The sequence below is a fragment of the Polypterus senegalus genome, chromosome 13 (assembly GCF_016835505.1).
Source record: "Polypterus senegalus isolate Bchr_013 chromosome 13, ASM1683550v1, whole genome shotgun sequence".
NCBI classification, from domain to species: domain Eukaryota; kingdom Metazoa; phylum Chordata; class Cladistia; order Polypteriformes; family Polypteridae; genus Polypterus; species Polypterus senegalus.
In genome coordinates, this window is record NC_053166.1 from 5,894,456 (window position 1) to 5,911,209 (window position 16,754).

General features: G+C 41.2%; 1 protein-coding gene across 3 annotated transcripts in view; it reads left to right on the top strand.

Annotated features, from left to right (window-relative positions):
- Positions 1-16,754, top strand: part of ttc1 (tetratricopeptide repeat domain 1) — a 51,599-nt gene that overhangs the window by 19,939 nt on the left and 14,906 nt on the right. Inside the window, exons 3-7 of one of the 3 annotated variants that reach the window (XM_039774400.1) lie at positions 4,104-4,164; positions 7,679-7,791; positions 10,517-10,553; positions 10,861-11,016; positions 11,102-11,380. In XM_039774400.1, the coding sequence (XP_039630334.1) occupies positions 4,104-4,164; positions 7,679-7,791; positions 10,517-10,553; positions 10,861-10,982 (333 nt within the window). In that variant the 3' untranslated portion in view covers positions 10,983-11,016; positions 11,102-11,380. The other 2 variants (XM_039774397.1, XM_039774399.1) reach the window with 2 other exon arrangements.

Genomic DNA, 16,754 nt, shown 5'->3' on the forward strand with positions numbered 1-16,754 from the left:
TAAATGTATTGTATGAGGCACTAAAAAATGAAAAACTCAACAGAGTGACCCTTGAACTGAAACCACTAAAAAGCGATATGGAAATTTTAAAGAGAGAAGAGCTGCTCAGATTAAATAGGCTGAAATTGAGCACATCACCAGGACCAGAGAACATTTATTAAATAGCGCTTAAAGAATAAATTTGGCATTTTTCAGGTTGAAATTATTTCTTGATGAACGTGGTATAAATGCATTTGCCATGCAAAATTGTGTTCTAAAATTAAGCGTATTCTATAAACTTTAAAAAACATATCGTCAGTCCTAGAGATTTACAGTGAACCCTATGAGGCACAGGATTCAACGGAAAATAAAAACTTACCAAATACATCACGTTTGAGTTTTGATAAAAAGAAATATGCCTTCCATGTTTCTGATGTTTTTGACAACAAGAGGGTTCTGGAAATCATCTTTTATTGTATACTCGGGGGGCCAAGGCGCCCAACCCCCAGTTGTAGCCAGAATATTAGTAAAATCTCTAAATGTACAAAAGAAAAAATATTATTTATTGGAGTCAAAATCACGACATTCTATAAATATGTAAAAGATAACTTAATGATTATTTAACGGAGCAAAATCATGAAATGAGAATAAAATATTTACTCTCTTACCGATTGGAGTATTCCCATTCAACTGAGGTCCACTATGCTTGATGAGTATTTATAAGAGACGAAATAAACGATCCATTCGTTTTTACTGACATTCTTATAGATAACATTTTTTTTTTTTTTTAAATAACAGGAAAAATCACATGAAGACTAAAGTGGTATGCAATGGGTCATCGTAACTCGACAAATAGATCTTTTTTGTTTTTTAATAGTTTGTTCCTGTCAAAGAAAGTTTACTCGAGCAAAAATAAAAAACACGACTTTCTTGATATTAAAAAAACACAGCTTTCTTGATATTTTAGTTTATAATTTAAAAATGGAAAAAGAATTAGAAAATCTAACAACATCACATTAAACTTTGATAAATTCTGAAAAGAATGATACCAAACATATATATGTAGGTGTTAAAAATAAGCTGATTTAAAGCATGACAAAAAAGTCACACAAAATTGTTGCACTATTAGGCTTAGAATTTTATATATATATATATATATATATATATATATATATATATAAAAATATATACATTTTCATGTCATTTGTAGTCTGAATCACAATCATGTAATTACCCCGATCTACATGCCGTCAAATAAATGAACCACACGCCGTGGCACAATGTGAAGAGGCTTTGCCATCTGAGGTTCTATTCTCGAGAGGGGGTGCAGTGAGTGGGTACGCCTGATGAGCCCAGAATTAGGGCGAAACACGTGTTGCGTACTCTTTGCATTATTTGACAGTAAACTATTCAACCACATGTATATAGAGTTGATTTCTGGTGCTATTTTTCACACGTTTAAGAATATGTTTTCTATTCACTTGTGTGAGTTCTCCTATAAATACCGGAGTCAATCAAAACAAAACCAAACATGTGGCACAAGCACTTTACTGTGATTTGGTCTTTCGAGTGCAAACCATGGTTTAGGGGGTTGCATTACAACGATAGGTTAGTGCGGAAGAGGGTAAGCCTTGATGTTGCACGCACAGCTGGTCTTCTTTTAAAATGGCTGAATCTCCTTTTATTGGCATTGTTTTCTTCAAAAATGGCATATATAAGCTATTTTACAATTTGTGTGTAATCACAAGACACAGATCAATTCTCAACAACCATCTTGGCTTGGAAAACGGACATATTCAATGAGTTTTTATGCTTTTTACCCCGTGTCCCATAGGGTTTCATTTTGGCTGTATTGTTTTTAAAATTTTTAGAAAACATTTGACTTTAGAACAGAATTTTGCGTGGTAAATGCATACATACTACATTTGCGAAGAAATAACTTAGATTTGAAACAATACCAAACCAATTCCCTAAAGAGGCTAGTGAGTACAGATACACTAAATTGCCAAAATTATTGGGACGCCCGCCTTTGCACACACATGAACTTTAATGACATCCCATTCTTAATACACAGGCTTTAATATGGAGTTAAGGCCCACTGTTTGCAGCTCTAACAGCTTCAACTCTTCTGGGAAGGCTTGCCATGAGGTGTAGGAGTGTGTTGATGGGAATTTGTGACCAGGAGAGCATTTGTGATGTTGGACAGAAGGCCCGGCTCGCTCGCAGCCTCTGCTCTAATTCATCCCAAAGGTGTACTATCAGGTTGGTTCTGTGCTGGCCAGTCAAGTTCCTCCACACCAAACTTGCTCATACATTTCTTTATAGACCTTGCTTTGTGCGCTGGTGCGTGCGCAGTCATGTTGTCAACCACAAACTGTTACCACAAAGTTGGGAGCATAAAATTGTTCAAAATGGCACTGTATGCTGAAGCATTAAGAGTTCTTTTCACTGGAACTAAGGGGTCAAGCCTAACCCCACACCATAATCCCCCCTTCCATCAAATTTTACACTTGGCACAATGCAGTCAGGCGAGTCTCGTTCTCCTGGCAACTGCCAAACCCAGACTCATCTGTCACTCCAGAGGACACGTCTGCAATGCTCTAGAGTCCAGTGGCAGGCGGTGGTCTTTACACCACTGCATCAGACGCTTTGCATTGCACTTGGTGATGTCAGGCTTGGCCGTGGAGACCCATTCCATGAAGCTGTCTCTCTATGCAGCACTGTTATTAAGCTTTTGGGGGTCTGTAGCTATTGACTCTGCAGAAAGTTGGTGACTTCTGCACAACTCAGCACACGCTGTCCCCGCTCTGTGATTTGACGTGGCCTACCACTTCGTGGCTGAGTTGTTGTCATTCCCAATTGCTTCCACTTTGTTGCAACACCACTAACAGCTGACCGTGGAATATTTAGTAGCAAGGAAATTTCACAAATGGCACAGGTGGCATCCTGTCACGGTACCACGCTTGAATTCACTGAGCTCCTGAGAGCGACCTATTCTTTCACAAATGTTTGTAGAAGCCTTCTGCATGTTCGAGGGGCTCGATGTTACACACTTGTGACCATGGAAGTGATTGGAACACCTGAATTCAGTGATTTGGAGGGAAGGCCCAATACTTTTGACAATATAGTGTATAAACCTTTGGTATATATTGTTCAAAAAATATCTGTACACTGTGGAAAAGACTGAGGCTAGCAAATATTATTCGATTGTATAAAAATGGGTGATCAGGCTGATCCACGTAACTATAACTATTTAAATCTAGACTTGACTTTTTTATTAGAAGAATTAAGTGGATAGGACTGGTGAGCGAGCTTTGTTGGGCACAATGGCCTGCTCTCCTCTCGATTGTCCTAATATTCTATAGGCCAGTCAGCTTACTGGGCCTCACAGGAAAATAAATGGAAGGAATTATTAAAGAAAAGGTCCAACAGCACATGTCTGGAACAGGCAGTCATCATGGGTTTAGACTTGCAAAGTCACATTTCACCAATATCCTGGCATTCTATGAGGACGATGCAAAAGCAGATGATCACAGAAGTGCAGATTGGATTATTTATCCTGGTTTTGAGTAGGCGTTGTGCCACAAATGCTAGGCCTCAAATAGAAAACTATGTAGGTGGTTAGAAAATTAGCTGTGACAAAGGAGAATTGTGTGACGTTAGACGTGGTAAATGATGGATGACTACTCTCTGATACCTGTGAAGGTTCCTCGCAAGGCTAGGAAAGTGCCGGTCTTGCATTCACTTTAATTCTATGGAGCCTCTGTCAGCAGATCTCGGCCTATCGGATCATTCATTTGATTGAGACATGATGAGCTATTCGAAGATAAAGTCGAGATCCACCATGAGCTCCAGAAACTATAGGAAGTAGTAAAGTTCAGGGATTCAACATTCCTCTCCTGCATTTTGGGCCTATGAGCCACTGAGCTCGTTCCCCTTCAGTTTGGGGTTTTTCTGATGACAAATAGGAATGGAATTTTATGTTTTTTTTTCTTAAATGCCCTTCTAAAAAAATCCCTATTTTCTGGTTAAATTGAACATTATTTCTCTAATCATTATTTTAGGATGTGTGATTTAACCATTGTATTGTCTGCTACCTTTTAAAATCTTCATTTGTTTCACAGGGCAGAAGAGATGAAAGCACAAAGTTGAAAGAAGAAGGAAATGCAAACTTTTCAGCAGGAGGTAGGAAAGAACTGAAAGTCTTGTGTGACGACACTGAAAAGATGAGTGCATTGTAGTCGCAGCCAAAAGACAAATGTCGACAAGACGACCGTCGCCACTTACGAAGATTGTTGGTTTTAACTGCAATCCGCATATTAATGTGACATGGGGGTAATTTGCTGCAACCCCTTAAAGAATTTCTTTCTTTTTCTATGCTGTGAATGTGCTGCTGTCGGAGTCCTGTCAGCGCTGATCGTTTTGAAAGTGTACGAAGCACACAGGAATCAGATTTTCACGCGGCTCTGAGTTTTTCATAGTCTCATCGAGGTTTGCCACAGTTGAGTGCATACCCAGTGTAAGCGAAGGTTACCAGTCATCATCATCATATCTTATCACGCTATTGCCGTATCCGGGTAAGAGCAGCGTCATTAGTATCTTTAAGATCTTCATCAGTACATGTAGGGCCTCAGGGACATTCATGGAGAATGTGGACCATTATTTGGGTGGGCTCACCACAGGGACATTCAGCGCTTCTTGTGAGGCCCTAACTAAATAGGTTGTCCCTCGTTTTGCCCAACTTTCACCCAGCTCAGTTAAGTGCGACCCAGTCTTTCCTAGAGAGGGATGTTCCATTGGGTAGATGCTCTTGAGGTGTAGAACGAGCTTCATTGGGAGGGCTACAGTCTGTCTCTTGCCACCTCTCGAGTCTATCTTTTATGGACTGCTTTGGATTAAGGGGTTCCACTGAGGCGAAGCTCCGACGAGAAGGTAGTCGGCGATTTACCTCCTGGTGATGGTGAAGTGGGTGTCTGGAGTCCATCAGATGCTTGAACCTTTCTACTTTTATGTGACGTGTATGGGATGGTGCAAACCCAGCCAACCTGTATAAAGCAGGAAGAACTGTTGTTTGAGTGGCGGCTCTGAGGCTAGGGATCCTCAATTCCAATCGGAAGGTTGCCAGTTCGAATCCCGTAAATGCCAAAAGGGACTCTGCTCTGTTGGGCCCTTGAGCAAAGCCCTTAACCTGCAATTGCTGAGCGCTTTGAGTAGTGAGAAAAACACTATATAAATGCAAAGAATTATTATTAATGTACCAGTGATGATTCGGCATGCACTGTTTAGCCTTACATTTATATATCGCTTTTCTCACTACTCAAAGCGCTTTACATAGTGAGTGGGGAGCCACGTCAACCATCAATAATGGGTAGTATCCATGATGTGTTGGCAGCCATTTTGTGCCAGTATGCTCATCACCATTTAGTTGTTAGGAAGTGAAGGTGTGAGATGTAGTTAGCCAATTAGAGACAGGGCATGATTAGGGGGCCTGAATGACTAGACCATCCATTATCCAACCCACTATATCCCAACTACAGGGTCACGGGGGGGTCTGCTGGAGCCAATCCCAGCCAACACAGGGCATGAGGCAGGAAACAAACCCTGGGCAGGGCGCACACACTAGGGACAATTTCGAATCGCCAGTGCACCTAACCTGCATGTCTTTGGACTGTGGGAGGAAACCCACGCAGACACGGGGAGAACATGCAGACTCCAGGCAGGGAGGAGAATGACTAGACCATGGGGGGCAATTTAGCCTGGACATCAGGCTAACACCCTACACTTTACAGAAGATGCCCAGGGGTCTTTTATGACCACAGAGAGTCGGGACCTGAGTTTTTTGTCTCATCTGAAGCACATTGACATTTTTACAGCACTGTATCCCCCATCACTGCACTGGGACATTGGGATCCACGCTCTGACCACAGGGTAAGTGTCCCCGCTGGCCTCACCAACACCTCTTCCAGCAGAAACCCGAGCTTTTCCTAGATGTTCTCCCATCCAAGTACCAGACGCACCTGAACACGCTTAACTTTAGGTGGATGACCAATTCTGAAGTGCAGATGGTACGGCTATAAACAATCCGAAAACACCAATGTGAATGGAGATTGTTTTTGTTTTAAAACTCCTTTTTTAAATGAAAATGCGGAACTGCGGACGTAGCCTCAGAGTTATGGCATGTTGCATGTTGATTAGCACATGTAAGTACGAGTACACATTGCCCTTCAAATTTAGAATCCATAATTAACCCAAAGGTCACATCTTTTGGATGTGGGAGGAAAGTCATTATATATAAATACAGTATATTAGTCTCTCTATTATTATATTAAAATAATTCTGGGGCGAGATGTGACTTTTTCAAAGAGACACTTTCACGTCCAACAAGATGAGACTTTGTGCCAAGAGATTTAACTATGCCCGCGGCTGGAAATAAAAGACAAAGAGTAGATGACAAAGTAGAACATTGTAAAGAATTCAAAAATGTTGGGGCGATACACATGGAGAGCAGGTTAGAGATAATGAAAATTCGAAAGTCTCAGAAAAATGACCGTGAAGATCACATTAGTGCTAACAAATGGAAATTATTACTCGGTGAAATAACGGAACAGCGAAAAGAGATCAAATATATTGTTTGGATTTAAACTTTAAGTGTAGATCGTCTAATTTGTGTTGCCATCAAGGAAAAGTAGTGTTTCTTCCCAATGAAGAGGCTTATCCGCGAGAATTTAAAGATTTGTTGTTTGGTGAAAGTGAAATCCACAAACGCGACAGACAGAGACACGAAGTGGCTGGCACAAGTGCAGGCCAGGGGGTTGACAAGCAAAGCGAGCAGGGGGCAAAGCCTTGTGTACCTTATTTTCTGTGGACTGTGAGTCCATTTTTAATTGAAGCTGCAGAAATCTGAAGGCACCAACACCACAGTGTGCTTAAGAACATGCAGGTCTAAATGTCAAACAGTGGTATGCTCTCTTGTTCCGTTTGATCCTGTGCTTCAGCGAGAGGCCACACTGACGTCCTTTTCCAAGTTTCACACACAGGAGGCCACATCACCCACATTCTAGTAAATTTGCTAGAAAGCTCCTGCTAATCTAATATAGTACTGAAATGATTGTTAAGTTCCTTGTGAATTTTCATTGCACATAACCTGAAAGCTGTTTTTAATTTGAGGGCAACTGTGACAGTTGTGGTCCATCACTTAAACTTAAATGTACACTTTAGCTTTGGGTGGCTTTTATGGAGCAAAGGGTGTTAGTTGTTCTGTTGTTCCTTCCATGCAACCCATAGTTCAGTGTGCTGAAATGATACTTTGAGTTCTACAAGTTCATTATTCTTATTTGACATTACTCTCAAACATCACAAATACATGGAGCAGTCATGAGGACACTGAGATTCATGTTGTCTGAAGACAGTTATTTTATTACAATGACCCCAGGAACATACCCAGCCTTGACCTGGCATGCACATACTCACACACAGAGACCGTGATAAAGAGGATGAATGAATCAATAAATAATATAGGCATAATGACGATAATAAGGTATAAGCGCCTTCAGCACGAAAAAAGCTCTATATAAATAACATTTTTTTTATTATTATATACTCGCTCATCTGAAACAGCTACTATTTTGCAGAGGATGTGTAAAGCGTGAACTGTTTTTACCAAGAGTCGTAACCTCTTTATGTTGTTTTCCCCCTTCAGAGTACTGCAAAGCAGAGGACATCTACACAAGAGCGCTCGCTATTTGTCCATTCTGTTATGAAAAGGAGAAGTCCATCCTGTTCTCCAACAGAGCTGCAGCCAGAATGAAAATGGTAATGTCAGATTAAAAGTGTTCTTGTCATGCATTGCCAGATGATTTAGTACAACATCACATCTCTGCTGAGGGATCACTCATCATTACTGTTGGGTTTTTCTGCCATCATTATGCCTCTTCTAGCTCCAGGAGGCAATAGGATGTATAACAATACCAGTGACATAGTGGACAGATCTGTTATTCAGTTTAGATTAGTATGTTGCTTTGCATTTTTCAAGTAACTATTGCTTTACTGCCACTTCATTAATATGATTGAATTCTTTTTCTGTAAAATAAGTAATAAAGCATTATCATTTTTTGCTAAGTTTTCAATTAACAGACATGTTCAGTACAAGTTCTAACTTACATACAAAATCAGATTACAGGTAATGGAACTCGTTCGTAACCCAAGGCCTGTCTGTGTAGCATTTGGCCAAAAGTAAGATGGGCTGGAGTTAAAAAAAAGAAAACGGCATAACGCCCACAAGAGTAAGTTAGGACGCCTACAGTGTCTAATTTAGGGAATTTAAGGAATGCACCACTGCAAAAATATTTTTTATATGTTAGTTTCCCCATGTTAGAACCTTAGAACAATCTAGATGAGAACAGGCCAGCCACCCAACAAAGCTTGCCAGTCCTGTCCACTTAATTCTTCTAAAATGACATCAATTCCAGTGTTGAAGTCCTTCTGTCTGCCACACTACTTGTTCACTTATTCCAAGTGTCTTTGCTTCCCTGTATGAAGAAAAACTTCTAATGTTTGTGCGAAATTTACCCTTAACAAGTTTCCAAGTGTGTCCTCTCGTGTTCTTGCTGGACTCATTTTAAAGTCACCTTCTCAGTCCACTGGACTAATTCCCCTGATAGCTTTACACACTTTAATCATGTCTCCTCTTAACCTTCTTTGTCTTGTTGTTTGTAGCAATGACCCAGAAAAGTTTTAATCTCATGTTTTCATGCACAGCAGACATAATAAAGTTTCTGATTGAGTGGGTGTCTATGGAGACCAATGCTGGACAACACCAAACAATATTAAAAATGTCAGTTACTCATGTTGCATCATAAACATGTCAAGTCGTCCAGTCGTAGGCTCACCGCATGCCAAACGCAGCCATTCTAACTAAACTATCTGCTATATAATAAAACCCTAAAGTCTGCATGTCTGATTGGTCAGTTTGTCTTTTTTTGTGATTTGTCAGTTTGGCTTTTGTAACGCAGTTAAAAGAGGAATTGTGAGGTACACAAGGAGGCATGCTGTGAGTCGCCCTCAAAGACGGGAGGTGTAAAAGCAGACAGGACGTGAGCTAGGCGCTACATTTTTTTGTATGAATATGTGCTATATAAATAAATGTTGATTGATTGATTGATTGATTGAAATGATAAAACGCGAGAGGCAGGGAACACACTCCATGCAAGAGCCAGTCAAGAAAGGAAAGGACCCGAGGATACGCATAGGACAAGAGATAGGAAATATTTTTACCTTTATAGTATTACCTGTCTTGGTACCATTTCCAGAAACTAAAATGGAACCTGCTCAAAAACAGTTGTAAGTTATACCCAAGAACACCTTGTAAAAAGTACCTGTCTGCACAGAGGGTGGCCATGAAGAAACCACGTAGGCACACATTAATGTTGATTGTCCCCAGATGACCACCTAGACACAGCAGACGCATTGCTCAATCAATCTTAAACTACTGAACGAAAAGTTCTTTATCAATGTGAAGATTTGAAAGAGCACTTATCCATCGGCGCATTCCCAGTACAAAAACAGCGTCATATTGTGTGGGACGGACTGCTCGTCAGATAGGTGGGTGGGGCTAAATGTTTGAGTGACAACCAACTGTTAGAAAGGACAGGGATCTCCGCATGCCACAAGCCTTGAGAACATTTAAGGAGACAGATGGAAACTTTTAGGGAGAGGATAAGCGGCAGCTCCATGCAGGGGTTGTAGTTGTCCTTGATGAGTCGTGGAGAGTGAGAGGGCGATAGGAGACATGGGCGGCATTACGTTAAGGTGCTGAAGCAGTGCAAGACTAGCAGTGTCTTTTCCTCAGTGCGTGTTTGTTGTTTTACAACACATTTCTCATAGATCGTACCAGCAGGAAAGTGTAGTGCAGTCGTTAGGCTTTTTAAATACAGTTTATTACTGTTTAGTCAGTGTGCCCATTGATTGTCTGCACAATTGACTACTGCAGCTCTTACTGCTGTGATGTATGAAAGAAGATCTTTAGTAGCCCACCGTCCACCGCAGGCAAAAGTAATTGATAGGCAATGATTTACCAATAGGAACAGGTTCAACATAACAAGAGGCCTTCTGAAATCAATCGGCTTTCAGAAAAGTCCTACTATTAGAGCAGCTTTTTCAAAGTAAGGCCCAGTAGTTCGGTTTCAGGTAACTATGCCATTAACCAAAAAAAAAAAAAAAAAACTAAATTGTATGTCATGCTAATTACATGACTGTTATTTAAATATGTACTTTTTCCCCATTATTTAATGACTTATTTATATTTACACTGCTTTACTTTTATTTGCAATTATTTATAATTGCTATTTTATTTATTTAGCGGAATTGGGTATTCTATGCTGTATTGCACCTCGCACGTTTGCCTGTTTTGTTAAGATTGATGATTTTATTTGCCTATTTTTCAGAATATGTGAAACGTACATCTTAATACAAGACCTGTTTAGCTGTATGTATTTCTAAAAATGTTGAATTATTATTAAAGCAATGCTATCTTTTGCAGGATAAGAAAGAAGACGCTATTTCTGATTGTACAAAAGGTAATTAACAACGATTCAAAGGGGGCTGCCTGTTCTGTAGTATGTGTAGAATTTTTTAAGAATGTTTTTGTTGTATAGAATTCTGCATTTCTATTCATGTTTTATCTTTTTAGACAGATATGCGTATTTCTTAACATCATCACTGGTGATGTCAATGACTCCTTAGTACACACGTCTCTGTGCCTCTTGGCTTTGTTATTTTATTCTTAATACGTCATGCCTGATGCATTACTTAAGTCCTAAAAGGTAATCAAGAAAATCCTTCTTCCATCCACCCATTATCCATCCCGCTATATTCTAACTACAGGGTCACGGGGGTCTGCTGGAGCCAATCCCAGCCAACACAGGGCGCAAGGCAGGAAACAAACCCCAAGCAGGGCGCCAGCCCACCACAGAAAATCCTTCTTTGAGATCTTAGATTTGACATGAATGTGTATTTTCAAAAACACATTAAAATCACAAGGTAAAAACATCCAAATATGTGCTATTGTAGTGTTTTCAATATAGCACAAGAGAATTTAACAATCACTCCTTTTTGTTTTTATTAGAATTTTCCATGATGTCCCAACTCCTTTGGAAATGGGGTCTTACACAAAAGGTTCTTGGTGTGTTTTAGAAATGTGATTATTTAATAAGTTAGTCAAAGCCAGTTTTCAGGTCCTGAGGCGCCAGCCTACTAGACTCTGTTATCTTTGTACTGCCGGCAAAAGGAAGAAAGGGTTCAAACCAGTGTGTCCCAGTAGCCTTCTCAGCAGCAGGTACTAATGATGTTGAGTTTGCTGGTCACAACAGTGTGTGTGCACTAATGAGTCTGTCTGATCTTTTGTTTTTCAGCCATAGAATTGAACCCAAATTATATCCGTGCAATACTCAGAAGGGCAGAGCTATATGAACAGACAGAAAAACTGGATGAAGCGCTTGAAGATTATAAAGTTATTCTAGAAAAAGATCCATCAATACCACAAGCAAGGGAAGCCTGCATGGTAAGTGACCTTTGTGTGCAGTGGAGTAGACCCAGCACTGAGTACAGCGGGTACGGGGGGCCGTGATACAACACTTGTTTGTTTTGTATTTCTTATTAGTGCAAACACCATTCCAAAACTCTTCACAATTTCAAAGCTGCACCCTCCCTTGTCTTTAAGGCCATCTCATGTAGCAAGTCACCAGCTGTCCCACTTTCAGTGTCCTCAACCTCTGTAATTCTGTAGCTTTATACAAAGTGATACTGGTGGTATGCGAACTCCACTGATTATGGAAGCCTCTCGCTAACTGGAACTGATCCCTCAGCTGCAGAGACGGGCTACTGTCTGTGCCAAGGGATCACTCAGAGTGTTCCCTCCGTGTACTCCACCATGAGGGAACAGAGCAGAGAGAAGAAGAAGTGGGACCCGGACTGGGAAATGAAGAAAGGGGTCATCAGAATTCAGAAAAGGGGTCGAAACTGAAAGTCTAAAGAGACTGTGACACCAGAGGACAAAAATGCAAACCAAAAACTGTAGTCAAGAGAAATTGGAACCAGAAACACCAATAAGGACAAGCACATTAATAGCAGTTTTTCTTTTTTTAAGTTTTGAAACCAGATCATGACTTTTATGTGTCACAGTGGTATAAAAAGTCACTTCCTATAAAGCCTCCTTTCTGCCAACTAGGAACATCGTCCTAGCAACAAAACTCATGAAATGGTGGTACCTCTAAAATAAACAAGATGACACAGCGAGATGGTAAAGAATATAATGGTACTAAACAGAACTTCATATAATTAATAAATAGATTCTATAAGGTGAAATACAAAATTAATTAATATTAAACCTTCACTCAAGGGTAGAGAAAAGCAGAAAATAATTTTTAAGGGCAGACACTCTTAGCATCCAACTGAAGGTAATGACGCATACTTGGGATGCTGGGAATTACAAACAGGAGGTTCAAACTCTCCTCAGCTTAACACATAGCTGCCTACCTGTGACAAGGCTTACACTTTAGTGACACATGCTGTCATTGCTGAGGAATCGCTGTGTGTCCATACTCCCTGAGACGACACAGCTGGCATACAGACATAGCGGGCACTGGGAATTACAAGTAGCGCGTTCTGCTGCTCCAGCTACACGTGTTTTCAGTCGTAAACCAGTAAGACCCCTTCTCTTTCTGCTCACCTTGTTGTGTTGTATGTTTCATTTTAAAGGGGTACGTTTGCAACTTTGCCCTCAATATAGAAATACAGTATGTTTACAGAGAGGTTTGTAAAAAATGTATTTAGAATCAAACACAGAAATCTCATTACTAGAAGTATTCAGACCCTTCATACAGTACTTTGTAGAAGCCCCTTTGGCAACGGTTCTAGCTTTGAGTTTTCTGAATTTTTGAATTTGGGCAGTTTATCTCATTCTTCATATATACTACATACTGTGTGTGGATATAGATAGAATATATACAGGGTGATTCAAAAAGATTCATCCAATTTCAAAATGATTTATTTCACTTGTAAATCATTATGTAACAATGCAGTAAAGTGTAAATGGTTTAGGTGAGTATAAAGTTTATTATCTAATGCTCTGAGCTGTTGGAGGTTCATTGCTATACTGCCGACAAAAATCACGTTGCACAGTTATGATGGATTCACTCTTATTGAAGGGGAGAACGCAAAACGCTTTCTGCTCAGGCGTCACCATCTCGTCGCAGACTGAAGGGAGCCATCTTCTGGTGACAGTCAGAAACTCTATGACCCCCTCTCTCAATTGGCTTGTGATTGGCTCCTAGGCGCCTCACGGTTGTAAAAATACGACACTTTGAAATTAGATGAATCTTTTTGAATCACCCTGTGTGTGCGTATGTGTATATATGTCCAGTTTATGTTTTGTATGTTATACAGTATCTGCCAAATAATACACAGGGTACACGACACGTGTTTCTCCCTAATTGGGCTCGTCAGGTGTACACACCTTTCCTTCCCCTTACGTGGATCAAACCTCTCACGTCATCTACAGTATACACACACACACATTGGCAGGCCTTGGGTTATGAACGAGTTCAGTTCCTGGGCATTCATGACACGATTTTGCATTTAACTTGGACTTTGCACTGAAAATAACCTTTAATGGTGAACATCAGCAAAAATGCATAATACGTTTTTTTACTTATTTTGCTGAAATCATTTCAAAGCAAAGTGAAGCAATATTACTGCTTTTTAGATCACAAAACACAATTAATGTAAACTAAAGTGGACCACAGCTGGGTACGGTGAGATGTTTAAGCAGACGCTTGACCTATTGTACATAACGGTGGTATGCTGTCGCTTAAATTCTTTGTGTTTTGTGATTTTGAACGTCCGCAGGAATGGAACTCATTTGTAACACGAGGCCTTCCTGTACTTGATGTGATGTGATGTTTCTATTTGTTTCATTCAGATGTAACCTTTTATTATGTTTTGTTTCCAAGTGAGAGGAATTTTGAAAAATTAGGGCAGAAATTGTGACTTGAGGCTTCTAGCAGAGCGATACATAGGACAATTCTAATTTGCGTTAGTGAATTCTATTTTTTTTTTCGTGTTTAAAAGACAGGGTTTAAGCCCATCTTACATTACACTTCTAGCCACACCACCTGCACTTCAGATCAGGTCGTCCACCTGAAGCTCAGCATGTTCAGGCCCAGCCAGTACTTGGATGGGAGACCAACCAGGAAAAAACTTGGATTGCTGTTGAAAGAGTTGTTGGTGAGGCCAGCAGGGGGCGCTTACCTTGTAGATTAAATGTGGATCCCAATGCCCCAGTGCAGTGACAGGGACACCATGGTGTACAAATGGCGCCGTCCTTCAGATGAGATGTAAAATCAAGGTCCTGACTCTGTGGTCCTTAAGGATTCCTGGGCCTCCTTCATAAAGAGTTGGGTGTATCCTGATGTCCTGGCTAAATTGCCCACCATGGCCTGGCCATTCTAGTCCTCTAATCATTCGCTGTCTCAAATTGGCTAACTCTCTCTCACCATTTCACCACCTAATAGCTCATGTTTGGTGAGCGTCACTGGTGCGAATATGGCTGCCGTCGTATCATCCAGATGGCTGCTGCACATTAGTGGTGTTTGAAGTGGCTCCCCACACACTGAAGCACTTTGGCTAGTAAGAAAAGCGCCATATAAACTTAAAGAATATTTATTATTGTAGTCGGTAAGCATGTCAGATTACATGACTACAAATCGCAGGGGATGACAAGCTAGGTGACTTCATGAGGACTTTTTCGGCACGGTTTCACTATTCTAATTCCATTTTCTGACTGTCAGTCACATGCTAATTGAGGACACTGGTGCTGTACAAAGTGGTGTGGAAAGTTCATGCCGAGAAAGGAAGTCGGTCTGCTCTTCACCCTGACCATCCCTGGGTACGACGCCCTGCTGGCCAACCACTGAAAGATCCCCGGATCAAGCGAGAGAGGTGGAGAGAGCTTGTGGGGGTGAAAAGAAAGGGAAGAAAAAAAAGCCCAGTCGTCTCAACCCCGTCAGGACTTAGCGCATTCTTACACATCCGTCTCACTCACCCGTCTCCGTACCCGCGGGATGCCACGCCAGCACCTTCCATCTATGGGAGTTTCAGTTCATTTGGGAGCTGCTGTTTGTTTTGTTTTTTATTTTCTTTCCCATTCGTCATGGAATGTAAAACACGCGACATCAGACAGGTAAATGTCAGTTCTGTTTGCGACGTCCACAACACCCACGTTCCCTATTCCCCATAGATGTACTACATGCCGGTGGGAGCTCATTGGCTGCCCACTCTCACTTGTACACAAGTCCGTCCCTACAAATGAAGGGAAAATTCAACCCGTTTGATTTTGTCAGCACAAACCACAGCCTGGCTGGACTGAGTCACAGGGTATGTAAGACCTCACGACGGGTGGTCATGGGAGTGCGCCGTGACTCCCCTCAACTCGCTAAGATTATGTACATGAAGTCAGTGACTGAAAGTCACGTAATGTGACAGGGCCTTAACCAAACTGTACCACTTTTGGACTGAACGTTGAGGTGGTCGGGTCAGGTTGATTTCTTTTATATTTAGAGAGAGAGAGAGAGAGGTTAGGAGCGGGCACTGATACCGCGCATTGCCGCACCCACCACACAACAAACCAACTCGGGATCCAGATTAGGACCCGAGTGCAGCCATGCAATGGGTGATACCTCAGCAGCACACTAGTTCAGATGGAGTAGAACAGTGTGAGGTTTTTTTATGGTGGCTGGAGTGCCAATTCTGCCACCAACCACAAGGGCCCACATGCAGGGATGGGTGCAGATTAGCGTCATACCCAGGACGGAGCAATTGCAGGTTAAGGGCCTTTCTCAAGGGCCCAACAGAGCATAGACCCTTTTACGGGATTCGAACCGGCAACCTTCCGATTTCCAGTGCAGATCCCTACCTCAGAGGCTATTTACTGATCTTTTTATTAATGCTGTGCGTGGTGGTTGAATTTATGGCCGATTTTGAAAGTGATGTTGCTGAACTCTAATCTCCTCTCTTCATTTTTGTTACTATGGCATTTTTGAGTGACCTTCTTATCTCAGGTCACTTATGACTTGCGCTACAACTGTTTCCGGTTGTATTTTTGACATTTGGCACACTGGTAGGTTAATTGACAAGCTCAGTGTCACTAAGTCTTGGCAAAAACCGAACGAATTTTCGTCTGTCACGGAGGCGACACCTCCTGGATTCACTTTCCACACAGAGCCTCACAGCTCAAGACAAGGTTTAGATTTGCAGTAATTGTTAAAATGGATTTACACATCAAAAGAATCCCAATTGATTGTCCATTGTCTTTCGAGTGCCTGGCTCTTAAACTAATAATGGAATCGGGTCCCGTCTCACTCATTGTTCTTTATCGTCCTCCAAAATACAATGCATCCTTCTTATGTGATCTGATTGAACCTCTAACCCACTTAAGCTCCAACTCCCAGAGAGTCAGTCTTCTTGGTGATTTCAACTTCCCTATTGACACTACTACATCTAAACTGAGAAATGAATTCCTATCCTTACTGGACTGTTTTGACTTGACACAACATGTTGATTTCTCCGTCCACTCTGGTGGTCATATACTGGACCCGATCTGCACATCTGGACTGTCTGTTGCCAACATTTGCAGCAAGCACTGTTTTGGGACTCTGTGACCATAAAGCAGTGCTTTTCACCGTCTCACGATCTCTCCCTCCTCTTACCTGTAAACGACAAAT